This window comes from Sparus aurata, chromosome 19 (assembly GCF_900880675.1).
Source record: "Sparus aurata chromosome 19, fSpaAur1.1, whole genome shotgun sequence".
Classification (NCBI taxonomy): Eukaryota; Metazoa; Chordata; class Actinopteri; order Spariformes; family Sparidae; genus Sparus; species Sparus aurata.
In genome coordinates, this window is record NC_044205.1 from 23,281,895 (window position 1) to 23,305,461 (window position 23,567).

Below are 23,567 nucleotides of genomic sequence, written 5' to 3' on the forward strand. Positions count from 1 at the left end.
ACAATATAGAGTCATTATTTACTAATTACCTAATCATTAGTTACATCATACTGTAGTAACCAATATAGACTCATTAGTTACTCTTTGTTTACCCTCACATAAAGTGAGACATCACACAGAGTAGTAACCAATATAGACTCATTAGTTACTAATTACTTAATCATTAGTTACTCTTTGTGTACCTCAAGTAAAGTGAGGTATCATACTGAGTATTTAAAATATAGACTATACCATTATCAAAAATATGAGGGGCCAAACACTTCCCTGACACCTAACAATACATTTGGTTATTTTAAGATAACTTTTTGGTAACAACAAGGTACACAAAAATGTGAATAATTACTAAAGAGTGTACCCTCAATAAAGTGCGAGATGATACTAAGTAGTAACCAATATAGACTCATTAGGTATTAATTACTTAATCATTAGTTACTCTTTGTGTACCTCAAGTAAAGTGAGGTATCATACTGAGTATTTAAAATATAGACTCATTAGATACTAATTAGCCTACTTAATCATTAGTTAGTCTTTTTCAGCAGCTGGTTGAAAGTATGCTGATTCACAGATATTCGTATAATCACCTAATGATTAATTAATATATTATCTCCCATTCTGTTCACAAGAAACTCATCATTATCCATTATTTAATCCTCAAATCACAGTTATTGTTTTGTTTATGAACCATCAAGTTGTTCCTGATTCATTCCTCACTTGTAGCTCAGTAGCACCGGTGTATGTGTGTGTGTGCGTGCGTGCGTGCGTGCGCGCCTTATCTTAAAGTGTTACCAGCTTTTTAATCGTTATTTGCATGTTTTTCAGTGTTTACGCGGCGCAGTAACATATCTCCATGGCGCGTCTTTCTGTAATGACCCAGCTGAGGCTGACTTTCAGTTTGAAGGTGACACTGTCCACGCGGCTGTCGCGTAATTCCGTTACTTCCTGACACGACGGGCGAGTTAGACCCGTTAGCTGGAAGGTTAAAACAACAAAACAAAAAACGCGCTCGGCACGTTGATGGAGGAATACTATCCAGCTCATCGAGCTGTAGTAGCCTGCTGTGGAGCGTCAATGAGGAGTTCTCCACCACCGCCACAGCAGCAGCCAGAGAGAGAGAGAGTGACAGAGAGAAAGAGGGGGAGAGAGAGAGACTCATTGATCCACATTGTTGCAGCGTTGCGGCGCATCTAAACTCCTCCCGGTCATTGCGCGGACATCATGTGGCCAACAACAGCCTGACAGGCGCACCGCTCACTGTGGGACCCTATATAAGCTCTGCAGCTGTCAGGTGGAGGACACTGGCTGCTTTGCGCTAGGGGACGACTCGCTTTAAGGGAATTACGGCACTAGATACTCACAGATCCAAATTGTAACCATGTCTCACGCTTGGGGATACGCAGCAAACAACGGTGAGGCGCTCATCGGCCTGCATGCTATGTGGTGTTTAAAAGAACCAGTCATACCGGCAGATTGTGCTGAATGAACGCACGGGTCACTGCCTGCAGAGATTTATTTTTTTATTTATTCTGCACATTTGGGGGCTTTTTTACGCGCGTGTTAAGCACACCACCATCCCCAAATGCGCAAGAAAATACATACCTCAAGATCAACATGTTATTAATCACATTTTTTCCATTATTATATCATTTCCAGGACCTGACAAATGGTGTGATAACTTCCCAATTGCCAATGGACCCCGCCAGTCTCCCATTGACATCGTCCCTGGCGCAGCATCTTTCGACGCGGAGCTGAAGCCGCTCAACCTGAAGTACGACCCCTCCACCTGCCTGGACATCCTCAACAACGGACATTCCTTCCAAGTGACCTTCGTAGACGACTCCGACAGCTCAAGTTAGTGCGACATTAATATTGCATGAATATCAAGCGCAGCCTGCTCGGCTCGAAATCGACGCCTTCAGAATCTGATCAGGCAATTTGCATTTCACATTTCGTCGTTATCGTGGAGAAAACACGATATTTATCATTTATTTTCCAATTATTATCGCAGGATTTGTTAATATAATAAAGGACCTGTACGGTGATGGCACTTGTGGGGTTGCAAACAAAGACAATCGGGGTGCTGATGGTGATTTACAGGATGCAGCAACCTGCAAAAAATAAATAAAAAATGCGGCATTCAGCTGCTTTGTGTCAACGCGGCACCTGCTTCAAGGCTGTAAAACCCATTTATGTTAATATAAGGTTAATATTTATCCAGGGTTTCATCGTGAGCAAACAAGAAAAGGAAGAAAATATGTTTATTCATTTATATTTTTTTTTTAAAAATCAAAGAAATGTGGCTGGAGTTTGGTGGACGTGCTGCAGGGGCTCCATTCAAACGCCGAGCACAAAGCCACTGCAGATCCTAATTGAATTGGTAATGTAACCCCTGGTAAACCTTTCCCACGCCAACTCTTTTCTGCTGCCAGCGAGGTCAAAACCACCAGAAAAGAAAAAAGAAGAAGAAGAAAAAAAAAAACCAAGGTTACTCTGCAAACAAACGCAGGCTTGCTTCACTATTCATGCTCCAAACCCTGCATGTTAATGAGTCACCTATAAGATCCCTTTGTTTTCCTGTCCTGGACTATGCAATTTAAGAATGCTTTGATTGTTTTATTCCTCTATTTTTTTCTTTAATTGCATTTCAATTCCTCTATGATTTGGTTTCCCAGAGAGACAATCACTTCTGCTTCTTTAGGGGTTTTTTGGGGGGTATTTTGAGGATTTGAGACTCGGTCGTCGTTTGAGCCGATCTGAGTCTAATGCAGAAGATGGTTACATAATCAACCCAATCACGTGGATTATTTCTAGTGGACACACTTTAAGACAAAACAGAAGCACCTTTTTTTTTTTTTTTTTTTACAAAAAATGTGAGCTTGATGATTTGGAGCCTCTCACATCTTCCTCCGCTGCTCTTATTTTTCCACCCGGCGCGTTCTAAACAAAGGAAGAGCTCAGTCTGCGTCATCCTCCATCATGCATCGTGTGTGTGTGTGTGTGTGTGTGTATATACCACCTCAGCCTCTTTATATTTATTCTTCACGAATCCCTTTATTCCCACACAAAAACCCCAAAATTGCAAAGACTAGTTTGACATCTTCTTATCATTTGAGGGCCGACTACTGAGAAACAAATATCCTGTCTGGAGAGGGCAGTGTGTGTGTGTGTGTGTGTGTGTGTGAGACAAAGAGAGAGAGAGAGAGAGCATTTCGTAATAGCACCAGGAATAGAACAATACACAGGATTATCTGCCACCGTTTCGGCTACTACTCCTGCAAATAGATCCATTACGCAACATTTACAGGAGTTTGGATGTGAGCAATACTTGGACATTGTTTCAGACCGAATGTAACCCACAATTTGAACTCGCACAACAGGAACTGAGTCTGCCTCCGTGACAGAAGGAGGTCTGCCACGTAGGCACAAGTGTGTGTCATCACCTCAACCTATTCTTTCATATTTACAACTCAGAAAAAAACACTTCTTTTTTCAAGTCCAAATGATTTTATGACAATGTTGCACAGTCGAGGCCGACCGCAGCACCAGGCCACCCTCAGCGTGGGATGAACTGACGGGAATTGTGTGTTTATTCTGCAGCTCTGACAGACGGGCCCATCACAGGAACCTACAGGCTCAAGCAGTTTCATTTCCACTGGGGAGCTTCTGATGACAAGGGCTCCGAGCACACCGTGGACGGAACCAAGTACCCTGCTGAGGTAACGATGCTCCGGAAACGATTCTGACAAATCTCAAGGTTGGCGTGCAGTGACAAGGAGGGTAAAGGGCAGATTAGAGTTTTAAATTTGACTTGCATCGTAGGTTGTTAACTTTTCTTGAGAGCAAAGCTGCTCTGAGGGAAGAAGTATATCAGATTAGCGAGGCCTAAATGGGAAACTGATTTCCGTTGCCTTTTATGTTTTCCAGTTCACTAACTTCAACTCAACGCAGCTTGTTATCAACCATCAAACCTCAGAGAAGAATCAGTTTCCAGAATGTTGAGTCAAGCTATTGTTTTGCAGCATTGCAATTTTATATTTCTGACCCTTCTGTTTTAAAAAAAAACAAAAAACGTTTTCAATCAAACCAATCTTACTTTCTCAAAAAAAAGTGTCTGTCTGCATTTCAAGTATATTAGTTGCCCTAAAGGTCCAGTTACCAGTTCAGGAATGTTAAGATTTACAAAAAATGGGTCAAAGAAATAATATTATGTTTAATTGATCTGTTTTCTTTGGTCCCAGCTCCATCTGGTTCACTGGAACACCAAATACCCCAGCTTCGGTGAGGCCGCCAGCCAGCCCGATGGGCTCGCTGTTGTTGGAGTATTCCTGCAGGTTAGTAGCAAACGTTTGCTTTAATTTTTTAACTTGCGTTTGCTGATGATTATATAATTCACTTTCAACATGATGTCTTTTTTTCAGATTGGTGCTGAAAATGCCAAACTCCAGAAGCTTCTGGAGGCCTTTGACTCCATCAAGGCCAAAGTAAGTTTATTTTATATTTTAAAAAAACAAACATATTCTCTTTTATTTGATTATTTAAAAGTACCCCGAACTTTTAGTCGCAGGAACTACTTTTCAGGGTTCCTTCAGCCCGTTTTTGTCTGCGTTCCCATCACGGTCCAAAGACTTGTGAAGATTAGGCAAATGAGCGCGCTGATTTACATTTTTTGAATGTGACTATACAAAAATGCCATTTGTCACGGGGTCCATGTGGCGATTTTGACAAAGATAAGTGAACAAAGGCGGACTGGTTTGCAGCTGGAGGTTTTTAGAAATGGTGGCTGAAAGAAAATGCTGCAAGCGCTCGACCAATCACAAATGTTTATCCCCAAGCCCCGCCCCTGAAGTTCCTGCACTTTTTGAATGTTGGAGTCCCCGGAGAAGGTTCTTGTGACTGACCTGTTCCTCAATTTCTCTTATTTTCTTCATTGCTTTCAGGGCAAGCAGACCACCTTCGCTAACTTCGACCCCGCCACCCTGCTCCCCGGCAGCCTAGACTACTGGACGTATCTCGGCTCCCTGACCACGCCCCCTCTGCTGGAGAGCGTCACCTGGATTGTCTGCAAAGAGCCAATCAGCGTCAGCTCTGCGCAGGTATGGCGGCTCACAGAGCAATTAATTCAGCAGTAGCAGAAGGCTTGGCTGCGTGCCCACAAGTCTAGAATAGCCCTGTCTGCAAATCCTCTCTTCCACTACAAGCTGAATCAAGGGCTTAACTGTTCAGATTAGCTGCGCGGCTGAGGCCAGAAGAAGAAGCCTTTATAACGGGGGGAAACGCAATACAGCAGCCTCTCACACTATGAAGTGAAAAATAAAGATACTTGGTATATTTCGAGAACGAGGACAGATCAGAGTTCACCACAGCTGCTGGTAACAGGCTTTACCACAGTTCTTCTGAGTCAGTGTGGGGAGTCAACAGGAAATGTTCGTCCCACACACATCTCACATTCTGTAGGTGAAGAAAGTCAGCTTCAGTGAGTGTGGGATTTCATCCGTAAACATCAAACCTACATTTGTTTAGTGTTGGCTCCTAAAATTACCCCTAATCCCACGACTGAAATGGTTATTTGGCTTCCAACCGCACGTAAATCTAAACTAAACGGCCTCTCCGGGCAGGTTTTCGTCCTTGGTGGTTTGAGTCTTCAGTCCATGTGAAAATTAACACTGCCCGGTGTAATGTTTATTTCATGCAGGCGAGTGTGTGTCTCAGGGGTAAACATGTGAGATGTGTGGACATAACCTTTAGACTTTGTGTAATACAAAGCTGGTAAAGCAGATAATGAGAAAGAAGTCTTTCAAGTGGAAAAAAAAATAAAGCAATAAATAGTCATCATAAGTTAATGTTCTGTCGTCAGCTGATTGTGAGATACACCCTCAAGCTGGAGTGAATATAACATAACTCACTGTGTACGTTAAACTTCAGTAGAAGCAGTTTAACTTCCAATCATTAGCCAGAGTTAATGACAAAACCTTTGACAAGGACATACTATACCATCCTGCAGCCTGACTTGACATTCGCTTGTAGACAATTGATAACAACCTCGTGTGTAGGGTTGGTGTGAGTCTGATGCCGGCAGGTTAGCTTATTATAGCATAACCTAAAGAGTAGGAACAGCTACCTTGACCCCATCCAAAGGTAACTAAGTCATCCAACCTGCACCTGTAAAGCGCTCTGATTAACGTGTTCAATCTTATTTGTTTAATCCACACAAATACCAAAGTGTACAAACAACAAGTTGTGGTTTTACCTCCTGATGACCTACCCAGCTAAAAGGCTAGGCTAGTTCGACATATAGGCTAACCCCTCACTAATTCTAGCTAAGCTAACTTCACTATTTGGCAGCTGTTCCTTTGATAGAAAAAAAAAAATTCCAAGGTGCAATATTTCAAGAATAGTCCTGTGAATTCATACAAATATGGGGGCAGCTCATCACCAGAGTAACCGCTAACTGCCCACTGTAGCTCAGCTAGGTTTGCTTTTATACCACTGGCAGAGGAGTTTTGACCTGAGACAGGCCGGGGCTAGCTAGTTAGCTCTGTCGATAACTTTTTCATGTTTTTCATATAAAATTCTTACATATTGCGTGACTAAAATGCCACTTTCATATCTGTGTGCTAAATATGAAGCTACCCTGCTGGAAAACCTAGCACAGACCAGCACCAAAACACAACATATGCTGGTCTTGTTGGTGACTGCTCACCAGCAAGACCAGTACATGTTGTGTTTTGGTGCTGGTCTGTGCTGGATTTTCTAGCAGGGTACTAGCTGTGAAGGCAACTAGCTTGTAGGAATTAAACAAATCATACGTATAAACTTTAATGTGAGTGAGTTATTGAGGTGCTCATAGTTTCATTTAGCTTTTCCGGATATAGCAATGCTAGCTATTACTTCCTGTTTACATTCTTTATGCTAAGCTAACAGCAAAATGCCGTAGCTTCGTGTTTTGTGTGGAGGCATGAGAGCGTCATCGGTCTGCTCATCGAACTCGTGGCAAGAAAGTGAACAAGCCTATTTCCCAAAATGTCAAAATATTCCCTTACGCATCAACAATACAGCTGTTAAAGTCAGTTTTCCATTAGGCCTAGAACAAATCTGACTTAAAGTCAGTGACTCAGCGGCGAGACTAGCGATGTCTTTGCTGAGTGACAGTCACAGGAGGTCAGCAGGAATGACTAAACGTCTTCTCCCTTTTCACAGATGGCCAAATTCCGCAGCCTGCTCTTCTCTGCTGAGGGCGAGACCGAGTGCTGCATGGTCGACAACTACCGTCCTCCCCAGCCGCTCAAGGGTCGCCCTGTCCGTGCTTCCTTTAAGTAAAAAAAACCCTCCCCCTCTACTACCCTGTTTGCCCTTTTGCCCTCTATCCCCTCCCCCCTCCCAACAGTCAGACACCCAGAGATACCTCTCTAGCAGTGAGCAACAAAGCACACATATCTCTCTCCGTCCAATTTTTTTTCAAAAAAAGAAATGATATTCCTTTGACCCATTGCTTTTAAAGCTGGGCAGTCTAGCTGTGAGATGATGAAGCCCTTCCAGGGTTTGCATCTCTGTCTTTATGTATGTAAGCCAGCAAAGATGCCCTGTCATAATTTGTTTTGTAAGACAAACACTTCACGGTGGCTGCAACACATTTTAGAGACATTGCACAACTGTGTGCTGGACGTCGCTGTTCAAACACCAATGGGATGGAACGTGAAGATAGTCAAAACGGTGCTCTCGAGTCAGCAGAGAGCCAGTCGCAGTAGGCCGGGGGAGGATGAAACTATCGCCGTCTGTGAGGAGGGTAAGGTGCAGATAAAAAGGCAGCACACATGAAACTCTCCCCCTGCCAGTCTGGTCTGTAATCTCTGACCGACTGCCAGCCTCTGCATCACAGCAGCTTAATGAAACGCTGCAGCCGCCTCCATCACAACCGATTGACTCAGAAATCCCCCTCTGGCACACACACACACACACACAACATGGCACACACAGTCTCATGCAAGCATGATGCCTATAGGCACTGACCTGCTTATTGATTCAGTGTAAGGACACGAGGACAGACTGCTGCTGCCAGCTACCCAACATCAAAACAACGGCTTACTTCTCTGTTTTTAAGGCCTAATCTTCAAATCTCTCATGTGTTTGTCATCCCGTGTCGTGTTTTTATTATTATTATAGATTATGTCTTTTTTTTTTCTTCTCATTTTTTTGCCTGACAGCTTATGCAAAATAAGTCTTAAGTGATTCCTAAATTATGTTTTGTAACCAAAAGGTCATCTGCGTTCTTTTTTTTGATGAACTGATAACATAGCAATAGCGAGGAATGAGCCTCCCTTTTTGAAATTTGAAAATGTAACGTGCAAAGAAAAAATCCCTTCACGTGTTGTTTTGTTGAGTGCTAAAGCTTAAAACGCACAATCGCCTCGCGGGTGATGCCATAGTGGCTCATGCACAAAGCCAAGGACGAAATTAACCCTGCCAAGGAAAAGCCAATGACGACGAGAAACCTGCCAACAGATTATAGTGTCAGCCTGGTGTCAGGCCCTGTTTAGGACAGCAACTAACAAAAGGCACCGTGAGGTCCTGAAGGCCTCTGCTTGTAGCCCTGTATGCATCTCTGAAATAATAAGGAAGACAAAAGTGATGTATTTTCCAGAAAGATTGTAATTAACGGGAAAAAAAAAAGAAAAAACGCCTTATGCCAATCACTTGTTAGGGCCGTCCAATGAGTATGTGTTGTTGTCATTCTATTTTGGAAGTGGACGTTTTACTAGTTGAATAAATATATTTTATGACTATAACAAGTGTCGTGTGTTTTTTTTAATCTGCTTTGAAACTAATTCTCCAGATCAGTTGCTGTGTTGTGCCCTTATCACTTTTTGTGACACATGTGGCTGAAGTCCATTAGATTATTAAGTTTTCTGTGACATTCAGGCTGTCAGCTGTTCTCAGTGACTCATTGTTCACCTGTCAACACCTGAAACCCAGCAGGAATAGAATTACACACACATTTGCATGTAATGTTCGCTTTATTCTGGGTGGTTTCATCATGTGTCTCTACTCTGATGAAATTTCACTGGAAGATGTGTTTGCATTCTGCACACTGTGTCTTTATGACACATCATCTGCACCATGTCCTCTGCTGAGTGGTGAGATAAGATATCTTATCTCCATGGAAGGGAAATTGCACTGCTATACTTCTTTAAATGTGGGCACAAGCCCAATCTTCCTGGATGTGCATCGTGTGGTTTATATACTTGAAAAGCCACTGATGTCATTTGTAACAAAGAAATTCAATTTTATCTAACTTCCTATGCACCTCTGCAAACAGCCACAGAAACACAGGTGGTTTTAAGTGTGCAACATGCAGCAGCGGTGGAGGAGGAAGTGTTGATCCTGTCTTCTTTTTTTGACATTCACCTTCGTGTGGGGAATAGATTAGAGTAGATGGATACTGCTCTCATGTTTGTCAGTTATCTTTGAAGCTGCAGTCAGGAGAGGTTAGCTTAGCATAAAGACTTAAAAACAGGGGGAAACAGCTAGCCTGGCTCTGTCTAAGTTTAACATAAACCTCCCACAAGCACCTTTAAAACACGCTAATTAACATTTGATATCTTGATAATTGAAGTCAAAGTTACAAGTTTTGGGTTGAAGGCTACTGTTTCCACTATTTATGCTAAGCTATCCTGGCAGTAGCGTCATGTTTACTGTGAATGACTCAAGAAAGATTTACAGCCCTGCGTATGAATTTTAAGTTAACTTTTATAATAATGCATCACGTTAAGAACATGTTATTTGTACAAAAATCAAATAAATGTAGTTAAATAGGATATATAAGATCTCGATTAAGGTAAAAGTATCTCAAAAGTCTTCTCAAATTCTTCTAAGTAGAGTACTTTATATGTTCTTGTCGCTTTCCACAACTGGCATTGTGTGTTGCTATTTCATACAGTTGCTCAACTCTGTATTTTGTAAGCACTTGTGAAAAAACTATACTTGCAAAGAATGAAAATGAAAATGAAAATTAACTGCTTATAATCCAGAATACTGCATCTACAGCCTTGGGGAAGGTGAATTCTTCCGCATCGGAGCAGGACTGCTGCCTCATTCTCTGGTTGTGTATAATTACGTTTACTTTGAGCTCATCAATAATCTTTCAGCTGCAGGGTGATGCTGCATCGAGTGGGGGAAAAAAAAACAGACTTGAGAATGCCAACACCTATCAGATGGTGGGCGATTGGTGATCTCCTGTCGTCTTACGTGGGCGACAACAGACACTGCTAGCTGCTGACACCTCGGTGTCCTCAACGTTTTAATCAGCAGCGGCATCTCGGCCTCTGCGAAATGTGAGCAACACTTGACTTCTCGCCTCTCTTTCAAACCGTCGACAGGCAGATGAGAGATTTTAATCGGAGAGCTGAGTTTTTCTACCTCCTCCTGCTTGAGGGTGGGTGCTATTTCGTCTTTCTCAGCCGCTCTTGAGGCTCTGTGGAGGAATTTGTGCGTCTCTTATGTACAGTGAGAGTTGGCTCGACCACGCAGAGCTCTAAATAGAGCTGGACTTGTCCCCGGTGCACCCTCAGTCCCCAGCGTGCCCTCAGTCCCCGGTGTGTGTGCTGCGAAATATCAATGAAAATAAAAGCTATCGACGGCTGAAACGTCTGACTACACGAGCCAGAATCAATAAGGAATTGCATAATATTAAAAAAAACACACTTTGACACAAACCAGAATGGAAATGTTTCGTTTGGGTTCCCACGTGATCGCTGGTGGCAGCATCGGGGAAACGTTTTATAACAGTCACCCCAAAAGGTCAGCTATTTTAGGTGGCTGCAGGAGACAACGGGAGATGAAACCAGTGATGTCTGGATTCACTCTGCGGTCAAACAAGTTATAAACTCATGTATAAATGATGAGCATCAGTCTGTTTTGATACGTCAGGCTTGTCAAGTATGAGGAACTTCGGCCTGACCTTGCACTCCTTTATTCCTTGTTATTGCACAGCAAATATGCAGTTTAAGACGATAACAGTGGCAGATTCTTAGTAATTTTTTTTTATCAAGCTAACTTCATTCTTGGCTGACAACCGCTGATTGTGCTCATCACCTGTAACAGCATCAGTCAGCAGCAGCTAGCAAGCTAAGTAAGCTAAAGTTAGCTCCATGAGTTGGTTGAACAGTCTTCAATTGGCCTTAAAATGTTTTTGTCCGACTCATTTTAAAACAGGAATCGTGTAAACGGCGTCTGGAATTTACAGGTCACTTTTAGCTACATGGCTACATCATTTTGTGCTAAAACACTGAGGTTAAAGCAACATATCCCAGGCCCAAAGTCAGCATCCTCACTAGTTTATAAAAATACTTGTTTAACAAAAAAGGGGGGAAAAATGCTGTATTTGACAGAAAGTCGGGCCATTGCCAGCCATGTTTGTAGAGACAGAACTAGATGTTTAGAGGGAGACTTCAGGACATTTCCAGCTGTGTTTGTGGCAACCGAAAAGGGTATTTCAAGCCAAACCATTATGTTTTCCAAGCCATAACCAACTAGTGTTTGTATCTAAATCTAAACAGAGCATAAGACAGACTAAGAAAATTGTACATAAACAAATGTAAAGTTGCAAGATAAACTTAAACTTATAAGTGGTTTTGCAGAAGCATACTTAGCTAACATTTATTCTGGCAATTGGGTTGAGTTTGCACGTAGTCGGACCTTTATAAGCATGTGTGGGGACCATTGTAATATTATGGTGTTTTTAAGGATGAGGAAGAGGTTAACCAGTGTGTTTGGTGACTAAAGCACTATTGTGGCTAATGTTAGCTTGGGTTGCTGGACTGTCAGCTGCCTCAAATCCCCCAAAATCCAGGAGAGACCTGCTAGGATGAACCCTGAACCCTGTTGTAATGATCTAGGAGGAAAATTAGCTAACGATGGCACCTAAGAACTGCTTTATAGCAGTTTGATCCATTGTTATTCGAAAGACAGGAAAAGAACAGCACCTTCCAAACTTTAAAAGTAGAGTATAGAGTACAGATCCACATGTACCGCTTCAGGATATTAAAAGCGATGGGAATTGACAAGATTTTATTGACACCGTTGCCATCATCGATTCTGTCTAGTGCTACAACTCTTCATCGATTCCCTCATTGATCAAAAAGTAGGCACACAGGATTTCACCCTCTGTCTGAACAAGCTGTAGAAACCCTGGATCACTGTGTTTGCTACAACTGGACAAACACTGTTCTGGCGTCCAAACTACCAGAACCAAAGGTGCGAATTGCTCCAAAGATGTCCTTTTATCACGCTCCTGCTGGCACTGATGACCTGCATCCCCCCCGCTGCCTTTTTAATACAGCTTCCTATTTCCACAGTCTTGTTATCTCACCAGTGCTGCCTTTGTGTTGCGTCTTTTCATCTCGCTTGGTGTTGTGACAGCTGGGTTAGAGGAAAGATCCTGCTGAGTACCGTCATGTAACAGATGTGGCCCACGCTTATTTGCATGTTGGGTCCTCCCTGACACATGCTTTCATAAAGTGATGGGAATACAACACAACCGCCTCGCCTGTCGAGGTCAGGACCAATTTTTATTGGTCACACTGGGCTGAGTCCGACGTGAAATATGGGAGAAAGTGGTGACATATTGCTGTTTAAGTGGATTGTACTGAATCTGTACGGTGAGGGCAAACAAATCAGGGCTGATTCTTTATGGTCAGCGCATAACAACAGATTTGACACACACCACGGTCAGCATGTCACACATTTCTCCCCCAGGGCGTCTGACCAGCGGTGCAGCTTGTTGCGTAATCAAGCGTGGCAGGCGGGTGACATATATTAAGGAGACAGGAACCACGCTGACGTGTCTCAAGCTGAGGGAAGAGAGAGTGGGGGAGTCCGAGGAGAGGGCTGTTTAAATGCACACCACTGCAGTATGCAGCCCGCAGATCTGACGTTGCACTTCTGTGTGATTAAGAGCCAGAGTGGAATCTAACCTCCAGTCAAGGGCAGTGACAGAGGAAGAGATGCATCAGTCTTCTGTAGAGACACAGCACTTCTGCTTAATCTCATGCAATCAGGATTTATAATTATTACTATACCCTATATTATGTGGACATTTCTATGATTTGTATTTTCAGAAGACCAAGCAAACAAACATTTGAGGTAGAGTTTTCAGTCATATCACATGCTCTTCATCTGCGAATGGAGTCTGAACATCTACAAGTCCATGAAAACTAGACACATTCCCATCATTCTGGTGAGGTTTAAGCACAACAACGGATATTCTATATTGAGCTTGGTCAATGATTAACTTAAACACTGGGAATAACTATCGATCTACGCAGGTCATCTTCATCAGGAAATGATCATATCGCTCGACTGTGAAAGCAGCTTATTACGACCCATATTTACGTTTCTGACGCTTGGTGGTGACAAGGCGAAGAAATACAAAGAGCGACAAAGTCTGCATAAGCAAGAGTTTCTCCTTGAAGACCACAAGGAATAACATAGTAATGTTCCTTACTGAGGTTGCATAGTATCGTGGTTATTTTAAGCCAAACCACAAAGTTTTCCTAACCGATCTGCAAGCGCATGACAAAGGCCGAGATATTTGCCGTTTCCTGAGTCACTGGTGGCCAATTTACCCAGTCGTTCAGGAATGAGGATGTGTTGGTTTGATGTGCGAATTTGCCAGGAAATCGAGTGCAACACAAGTCAAGATGGGGGCATTGTCGCATCCTTATCGGGTTAAGGTTCCCTTTCGGGCAGACAATTAAAGGACAGCAGCAGCTCAGTCAATAGGGAACTTGGCCTCCTGCCACCAGCAAGGCGCCGAACCCCCATACTGCCCGGGGAACCTGATTATGTGTCAGCCCAATCCCTCTAACATCTGTCCCCAACAACTGGGTGGGTCTCTGTGTGTATATTATAACAATAGAGTGAAATTAAATTTCCCTCAAGAGGATTACGGACTTACTCTCCTTCTTAGCATCACACAATTGGTATTAGTGTTGTTTTAGGCTCTTGCAGTGGAGGTAATGTCAACAAGCTCTTGGTCAGAAGTTGAGTTTTTGATTAAAACTGTCTCACAGAGGACCCGTGTAACTCTATATACCGCTGCAGGACGGGAATGTGCTGATGCACAACACTGAGGTTGACCACTGGATGAGTCCAGAGCTGCTGGGACACAAGTTGGGGTCTGAACAATCCTTAAGTCCCCCTAGATGGTGCTGATCATTTCTTGCTAATGAGGCCATGTGACACACCATGTGTGGCTGTTTAAGGAGGTCTTTGTGTTTTGCTAATAAGCCTGATGAAGAACACTGAGTTTGAAATGTCACTCAGTCATTTGTGGTGGGAGCAAACCATTTTTGTTGCAGTAGCAGCTTCCAATGCAGAGAAGTTTATTGCTCATGTTTGTTACCAAGGTTGCAAAACTCCACAGACACTCGTGTGCCAGCTCTTGGTTAGGATTATTGTAAGAGTTTTGTAATTCATGAGTAAATTCTGAGAAAACTGCGAGAGGGAAAAAATGCAGAGGAGAGTTAAAAGGTATTATTGCTGAGTCTCATTCCCAGCTCGTAAAATACCAATGCTTTGGGTTAGAATTACAGGCTGTATACCGAAGAAAAAGGATCTCTGTGGCTTTCTTTGGCCTGATCTAAAGGCGCATGAGTTACAAAACACACACTCCTGGATGGAAGGAACATTGTTGGGTGCATATCAGGAGCTCCAAGTGCAGTTTTGTTCCTCAACTTGAATGTGCTACCTTCAGATATCAACTTGAACCCGTGTTGTTTCCTCCGATTCACAGCTGTCACGTCTGAAAAACACTTTTTTTTTTCGATGATAAAGCACAAAAACAATATGCATGCATGACATTTCATATCTGCTTCTGTGGCCCGCGTGCGCAGAATCTAAGAAGTCATCAGTTTAAAGATAGTCTTCAGGAAGCCCTCCACTTAGCTCTAAGCATTTTTCAAACTGCGAGCAAGAATGGCCTCGTATAAACATTTCAAAAGCAAATTTCCTCTGTAATTTCCTCCCCTCAGTCTTCATTGCCACTTTCATACAAACATCCACCTCGCGGGGAGAGTGTTTCGCCGGCGTATCTGGAAGATCTGAAGCGCATGGTGACAAAAGCGGAATTCATTTTATTCTCCCGTATTGTTTGATTAGGAAATAAAGCTTTCAACAGCCGCCGGCCTTTAACCTGGCAGCATGACGCATGAGGCAGACCTAATTTAAACAAATGCATCGCATCTCACGGCTTAATCCTTTGTATAAAGCACTTGCTGGTGTGTACTTTATATTACAGACATCCAATATTAACAAACACTGACCCTGTGCGTGACTTTGATACTTACAGGGAATAAATTCTCAATGGGGTTGGAGCTACAAGGAAATAATGTTGGGAATGCATTAAATCAATGTGTATATTCTTGAAAAACAGTGTAATTATTAAAGAATATATTCCATAAATGTGAAGTTTTATTGTTGCGGTTGCAGCCAGGACACTTTGGGACAACAGGATATTTGCTTCAAACATCAACAGCAATGTTTTTACATGTTAATCCACCAGGATGAGGCAGTTCCCCCGATGCACAAAAGCAAGAATGCAAATATTCATGTCGAGCGGAGCCACTTTATTTAGGTTCTCATGAGGAAAAAGCAAATAAACAGATGCTGCCCAAATTAATCATCTCCCACTGCGGCCCTCTTCCTTTCCTCTTATCTCACTAGAATCAGACCTCATGTTAAAAATAGTTCCTCCCAATGAACAAATTAGCCACATTGTGAAGCTTTATCTTGCAAATAGAGCAATAGAATCACACGTGCGTAGCTTTTCCGTGAGTATAAATAGACGCCAAAAGAAAGAACTTTTTCCTGCCGCTCCATATTAGACCGTCGCCAAGATTTTGCAAGAAGAAGCTTATTTCAAGTCTCCATACTGTAGCTGTGAGTTTAATCTGATCATGGGATAATCCTGCTGAATCAAACAATCCGGGTGTGTCATTACAGACGGTTAAGACACATGGTGCGTTCACTGACACGCCATGTTCCATTCAGATTTTTGTTATTTAATCGTCTGTTTCGTAGGCAGGCTGGAAAATGATGACTGTGCATTTTTTTCAAACCCATAATCCACAAGATGCTTATTCATCCCGATGACATCAGCGGGCACCACATCCATAAACTTGGTCCAAAAGGCTGTGAGAGTGGACCCAACTTTCCATCCAGCAGTGTTGGAAGAATGTCACGTCTGGCTCAGAGGGAACCAGGTTCAGGGAAACTGCGTCTAAACTAGAATGAATCATCAGAATTCATTTGAATCGGTGACGAACAAACTGACCATTTATGATTTAGCGCATAGAAAATATTTGAACCCTGTTCGATCGATAAGCATGGCTGTATCTGGCTCTGATCTCTGTTGGCGCTGCGAACACGTTGAAGGTGTTTTCTATCACACGCTGTGGAACTGTACTAGAATAAACCTACTGTTAAATTGTTATATAATCTTTGGGAGGGTTTACTGGTCATAGAGTTCATGATGATCCAGAAATGCGTTTTTTCTTTAATTACCACTGTGGAAGGAACCTGCTCCAAACACACCAACAAATTATAAGAACTGGATACCAACAAACAGGACGGATGCAGCTCCGCTGAAAAGGGCGACTGTGACTTCATATGTTCCCAGAAACACAGACGCTTTTCTCATTTTTGTGGTTTTTTCCTTGAACTGACATTCAGCCATGGTGGGTGTTGCTGCCCATGCCGTTCTGGTTTTTTTTCCTTTACAGTTATTGAAAGCAAGCATGAGCTAATTTCTTATGAAATCAGTTCCTCTGGAAAATTCTCATGCAATCATAACATGGAAACTGTCACGTATCACACGCAAGTTACAGATTGCAAATTTGAGAAAAAAAACTTGTGCAGCTTTTTTAATGTGAAGACCATCTCTGAGTGCGACATGTTGTTATTTTTGTACATTAAATCTATAAACTTCAATAAATATGTGTTTCATCAACATAAACTAAGCAGTACGTCTGGCTTGGTTGCACATTCCATTGAAAACAATTAGCAGAATGGGAAGCCAGTGAGGGATCACGTCCTTAAACTAGTTGGGGCACCTGCACAGCTCCGGTAAGATATGTGCCGATTACTGTTCATGGACATTTGTGCAGTTTACTGAGCAGCTGTGTCTCCGGCTCATCATCCTGCTTTTACCCCCAGAGGGTCAAATATTCAAATATCGTAACTTGGCCAGGAGACTGGGATTCAATTCCTGTGTGTAACTAAATGCCAAAGTTGTTTTTTTTTAACTTATGTTCAGTATTTATAATTAAAACTTATTTTAACCCCCAAACCATGATGTTTACCTAAACCTAGTTTCGGTGCCTAACCCTCACTAAAGTTGTGAGGAAAGTCCAGAGTCCTAATTTTGGTGTTCCTGGCATGCTTTATTTTGAAAGTCTAATTGGACATTGCATATTTAGCACTTCTAACTTAAACTAGTACTGCATTTCATCAACATCGGAGGTCAAACTTGGAAACGGAGGTGGAAACTTCCAACTTCCGAGCTCAAAGCTTTTCGAGGTGAATGATGCCAAATGTGAACAAAAAACTTGACCGACTGCAACAACACGACGTTTCTTTTGCAAGCGCACACACAACTGAACCGTCAGCAGTGAAGCATCGTAGCACAAAAATGAAATAGTGGACGGAAAATTATAAAAGGTAACGTACGCCATTATATAATTCACTTTACAGTATGTCTAGAATCGGAAATGTATCTTAACATTTCATTAAGTAGCCTTATCTAAATACTGTAGTCAACAAATACATCGTAGCCAATCGTTGTGGGACGTCCGACAGCTGCTCCCTCACTCAGGTGGATACATAGTTCACGAGTAGGAATTCTGACTTCGAGTGGCGTTCCTTTGTACATTGCTATGAGTAATATCGCAGTTTGAAGTTTAGAGCTGCTGCTGTATTTAACACGTTGTGAGTGTGAGCATGTTGGATGCACACACCATGTACACAACCCGACCAACAAGCAACTCAGTGTGGAGGAACTTGTCTCAGATGACATTAATGTAAATATCCTGGCACTGGTCTCCGCTCACGTCTTGCTAACAGGTTGAACCTGCGCCTCTGCGCGCTATAACTCAACCAGCATGATGCATTTCTAGCTCGAAATATAAAACCTGCGACTTCCTGTTCACCGTGAACCAGAACTCTACATTTTTTCTGTATCTTCCAAGCGGACGGGTCACAAGACTCCAGCAGCGCAAGAAACAAGATTATCCAGTTCACGGCGGACGGCCCTGTTTCTGACACAATAGTGCTTCCTTATAAATGTTTTGACCTTATCAGACTTGTGAGAAACGCTTTCCGTGTCACATTCCCTGTTTTTTTTTCTTTTTTTCTGGATTTTCAAGTTGAGGATCATAACTCAAACCCCTGAATGGGAAAGCCACGTGGAGTTAAAGCGTGAGACGTCGCAGTCGAGGCAGACCAAGCGAAAAGCCAGATGATGTAACACCGAGTATTGACTTTGTGCTGTTCGGCGTGAGGTCCCCTTTACCGATATCTCCTGACTAACATGTTAGTATTTTCAACTGATAACGGAGAGAAGGGGGCTTGATAACGGAGGGGTGTGCCAGCCTTTTCGGAGGCCGCCCCACATGCATTGGTACAGTTCAGGAATAACCTTTTCTAGGTCACCTACACAGAGCCCCACCACCACCACCACCACCACCTCCTCCTCCTCCTCCTCCTCCTGGCCGCACTGATAAGAAGAATGAGTCTATTCACTGAGCCTATCAGGCTGGTGGTTTGCTCAGTGAGACTGTGCCAAACCTGTACCAGTCCCAGCCACCTCATTGTCCGTCCGATTGTTCCTGCCCTCACTCTCGCTCCCGTTCGCTCTTTGTGCCTCGCTTTTTCTCACAGCACACGAGGAGACGGACTTCATTTGAGGTGGAGAGATGCTTCGCCTGAATAGATTACAACAGTCACTCATTCACTGTCTCGCTCTGTCCTCCCCTTTGTCCCGTCCCTTACCCAGTCGCTCAGCTGAACGCGTCACCGTCGTTATCCACAGATTTTCCCCAACCCCAACCCCAGGTTTAATTTGCTCCCGGCCAGAGTCAAATTAATCCAAGCCGTGGACCGGATTTCTGTTCATGCTCCCGTGCTCCGTCGCTGGTATGCCGAGCTAGCGTTACCCATTGGAGTAGAGTTTCCTGTGGAGCTGCAGGAGGTCAAGTCTCTCATGTTACCACTTCTTAGCATGTGCTGGTGAAAAGAGCGCAGCAATGTGGCGATGTGGCTGCTTCTGCCCAGCTGTCAGGTGGAAAAGGTGCTCGGCGCAAATGTAACGGTCCTCGATGATGTCGGAGCTTTGATTAAGTCGTGTCATTATTTCAAGAGGGAGCGGTCGTTTATTATGATAATAATTAGATTTAAGTGGTTGGACCCTGACCGCCGTCAGAAGTTGAAGGCGTGTTCGTGTTAGTTTTAGATTATGTATTAAAGAGCGAGTGTTTGGTTTACCTCTCCCCACTATCAGGAGATTGATGCAATCTACTGTAAATCATCGCTCCTTAGAAATCATTTGACAGCACTCGATTTAAAGATTTCACGACTGATGATTACATTACTGATGCAAACATCTGCCAGTGGGATGACAAACTCAATCTTTCAGTTTTCTTAAAACAAGAAAAAAACATATCTGAAGTTTATTTTAACTGATATTAGCATGAAAACAGAAGACAAATAAGATTGACCATAAAAAACCTCTGTCACTTAAAGTTTTGTAAGAAAAAGTGAGGGTTTTTTTTCTAAATGATATTTTAGTTTGCTGATATAGTCTTGTAGTCATATTCGGACATATCGTATATCAGCAGCTTTCATCACTCGTGAAGATAAGTCAAAGTAAAATCACTTGAGAAGTTAAATTTAGGCCTACTTGACCCCAAACAGAGAGTCCACGGTGGCAGTGGAGTACCTGACAACCGAGACTTAAATAAAAGTGAGGAAGACATTGAACAGATGCCAGAGTGTGTTCCCGAGACAGAATCTCACTTCTTACTTTACTTTAAGAGGGAAATTATCTTTTTAAAAATAGGTAATATATATCCTGGATTTATCCATTCACCCAATCCCCAGAAACGGCCTCATCTATGTGGGGCGGAAAGGCATGCCGTGTTTGCTGCAAATAAATATGGTGACTGTTGTCAGAGAGAAACAGCACGACATTAATGTTTCTAAATGAATAAAAGTGTGTGGGTTTAAAACTCATTTCTTATTTTGTGATCAGCTCTATATTGTTCATGTGTAAAAAGTAATAGATCTCTGTTCTTATTACCTAAAAACACCTTTTGCATATGAAGGAGACGCCAAAACATAGAGAGAAAACATTCATTTTGCAGAAATATGTGTGGACACGGCTTTAGTCTTCACAAAATACAGAGGAAAGCAAAATGGCCGCCCCCAAGAGGCTGTGAGACCATGTGGAAAAGGATGATGGTGACATAACATGTTGCATAAGAGGTACAAAAACAGGGAAATGCTGAGTGGATGGACTTCCGCATGACATCGGAGACAGATTCCTTCTATTCAGCTGTCACCTGAAAGCGCTCTCCTCCTCGATTACACATTGAAAATACCGTCAAGCTCTCTAAACACATCGAATCTATTTTATGTTGACCCGCTGCACGTTGTTCTCACAAAGATAAACCTTCAAAAAAAAACTGGCACAGGCGCGTCTGTCAGCGCACCCCGGCTTCGACAAAACATCACAGCTATTGTCGATCGCTCCTAAAGAATCCCTTTCATTTTAAAGGAACCCTCGTCTGGCGCCATGTATGTACGGCGGAGGAGGAAATTCCTGCACGTAAACAGGAGTACAGAAAGATCACGCCTATGATAGACCAACATAGCCTAAATAGCTTCAATGAGAGCCTTCTGAGGAACAGGAAGTGTGCGCTCCACACAACATGGGGTGATGAGGTGATAAAGTGCGGCAGCGGCGGCCCTCATCAGTTTTCAAACAGGCCGGAGATGATAGAGATGCTGGAGGTCCCCTGACAGGTGATACACGCCAGGCACATGTAGCATTATCTAACCCCGTATGTTGAAAGACTCGACCCGAATGCGGCCGTGATTAATGACGCCCGGTGAGCTGCTCCAGGAGCTCTCGTTTCGACAGTAACGTCTTGACTCAAATCGCTAACTCACAGACCCTTCAGGAGTATCATTTCCTATTTCTCAGAAATCCGATAAACAGGAAATTCATCACATTCTGTGCCCCGATGTCGCCACTTTCCAAGCTACTGCAGCGTATTTTTTTTGTGGAAACTCTTGCATCCTGATCAGACAGCTCAAACAACTTCTTCTGATTGGAGTGTGAGCGGGCAGCGTGCTGATTGGCCAGTCGGAGACGTGAAAGGGCATCAGGTGATTCAAGACAACAACGACATTATCTGATGTTCATCTGATCGTGATGAACATCTGTTGGCAACACTTCTGTCTGTGACCTCTCTGTTTGTGTTCGACGATACCACACAAACCAAAACCTCAGAGGAAGTTCGAGTTTCGTGGCGGGTTTCACAGTCTGCATGGCACCTGCAGAGAAACGGTTCTCGTAAAATGTACAGAGACTGACCTCTTTCCCACGGATTATGAGGAAGATAACGAATGAAATTTTGCTTAAATTCTTGCTTAACCGAGTGTTCACCCACAGACAGAGAACGTAGCGTGGCACCAAACTGCATCTGTGTTGTGGGAACCCTACGAGCACGGCTTTCACACTGTCGACGTAGAAATGAAAGCAATTCAAAAGAATCAGCTGTGTGCATTTGATATTTATGGGTGTTTTCGGATTCGTGAAAAACCTTGGGTGTGTGTAATTATGCCTGACATTAGCCTCTGACAGCCCACTGCCTCTGTGTGCATGATGTTAATGGTTCACCAGGGTTGTTGTTGTTGTTCAGACCACTGTCAGAAAGTTAATGTGTAAATGCAAGAATGGTGGCGGCCCGCGCTCCGGTCACATGTCAATTTTAATGTTTTTTAAATGAGCAACCGTCAATGTGTTTCTCTACGCTCTGTGCAAACAGGGGCATCAGATACGATGCTTCACAGGGCGCGGTTGTCTTTTGTCTGCTTCAGACTTCTGGCTCCAAACTGTATGTTGGTTCTCTGATAACATACAGTTGCTCTGATAACGTTGTGTACTGTATGTTCTGTCTGTGGACAGTACGAGAGGGGGCACGACCACCCGAATCTGCACTAACTACAGATGAACGTCGACAGATATCCCAGAATGTGCCTTTCTTTTGCTTCATTTAATTTCGCACCCACATCTGAATTATTTTCCTCTGAAACGTCTGCTTTTGAACCGTTTTCTGTGCCTGAACCACGTTTATATGAATAAAAAATTATGGACTTCTAAGAAAATGAAGGCAGAGGCGCATTAATCTTAATAGAAGTAACATTTAGCAGCTGTTCGGGAGCTTTGGGACAAATCTTCCTAAGCAGAGGGATTCTACCAAGTTGTCGTGGAATTTCAACCTTCAAAATCAACACGAACACGAAGTCGAACATCTACAATTTGTGACACATTTCATGAGAACTCGCCAAACAAGAAATGTTGCCGTTTATGATTAAAAGACCCAGCACAGCTACTCAAATATTTCCACTCAGGCTGTGTCGGAAATTCAGTCCAAACATCAGTGGCGCCCCCAAGAGGAGGCCGCATAAAATTCTTAGCCACCCCAGTCGTGAGTGCCCGCCCCCCCATCACGAACCCTGTGTCGGGATGGGAGTGTCCCTCATACCCTCAATACGCCCCTATCTGGTATTTTACATCGAAAACTTTTTATATTTACTATAAATCAATAATAGATATAAGGGGGGTTGCTTAACATGCAGTTTAGTACACTAAAACATGAACAGTGTTAAAGTATTGGACACTTTTCTGGAATAAATATCCCACAATATACAATTTAAGGTGAACTTAACTGCCAATACGCAATATACTGTATGTGTGTGTATAATACAATTTCTGTTTGTAATTCCCTCAGCTACATATACACAAAAACACACAAAACTATACGGACTGATTCATAATGATCAAATGAGATAAATGAGCACAGTAAGAGATACTTCTGTATCTTTTGGCAGTGTAAATATAAGCTTTTACTTTGAAAGGAACAGTCTTATATATGGCACTTTTTTATCTTGGATGACATTTTCAACACAAGCGTATTGAATTTATTTGTGTGCGGCGACTAGTGTTTCCTCACATCAGTATTTACACTCACACACAATTAAATCAAACATCTACACTCTGCTATTCCCAAAGCATTTCCTTTTGCTGTGGTTATAAAACACTGAAGTAAAGGCCTGTAGTACAAGCGATCCTGCAGCATGTCTGTGCAGCGTAGCACAAACTGAACGTAACCGAAGTGTCATCCGGCGCAGCGTCTCGCCTCCGGGCCCGGCAGGCTGTTCAAGAGAACACGAAATGACAGCTCCGTTGTAGATGTGACAAAAGAGAAACGAGGAAGACCTCGAGGGTCGGGGCT

At 42.9% G+C, this 23,567-nt stretch overlaps 1 protein-coding gene across 1 annotated transcript; it reads left to right on the forward strand.

Moving 5' to 3' along the window:
• Nucleotides 1–1,159: 1,159 nt before the first annotated feature.
• On the forward strand, nucleotides 1,160–8,780 carry LOC115570135 (carbonic anhydrase 1-like). Its single transcript, XM_030398453.1, has 7 exons — nucleotides 1,160–1,406; nucleotides 1,651–1,848; nucleotides 3,595–3,713; nucleotides 4,236–4,328; nucleotides 4,416–4,478; nucleotides 4,935–5,090; nucleotides 7,195–8,780. The coding sequence occupies exons 1-7, from the start codon at nucleotides 1,373–1,375 to the stop codon at nucleotides 7,312–7,314; spliced, it is 783 nt and encodes a 260-aa protein (XP_030254313.1). The 5' UTR covers nucleotides 1,160–1,372; the 3' UTR covers nucleotides 7,315–8,780.
• Nucleotides 8,781–23,567: the final 14,787 nt, after the last annotated feature.

Bases quoted from the DNA above. Each gene is read 5' to 3' on its own strand.
- LOC115570135 (XM_030398453.1), top strand. From the start codon at position 1,373: ATGTCTCACGCTTGGGGATACGCAGCAAACAACG. The intron at 1,849-3,594 runs GTTAGTGCGACA...TTTATTCTGCAG, and splicing joins AGACGACTCCGACAGCTCAA to CTCTGACAGACGGGCCCATC. The intron at 4,329-4,415 runs GTTAGTAGCAAA...TCTTTTTTTCAG, and splicing joins TTGTTGGAGTATTCCTGCAG to ATTGGTGCTGAAAATGCCAA.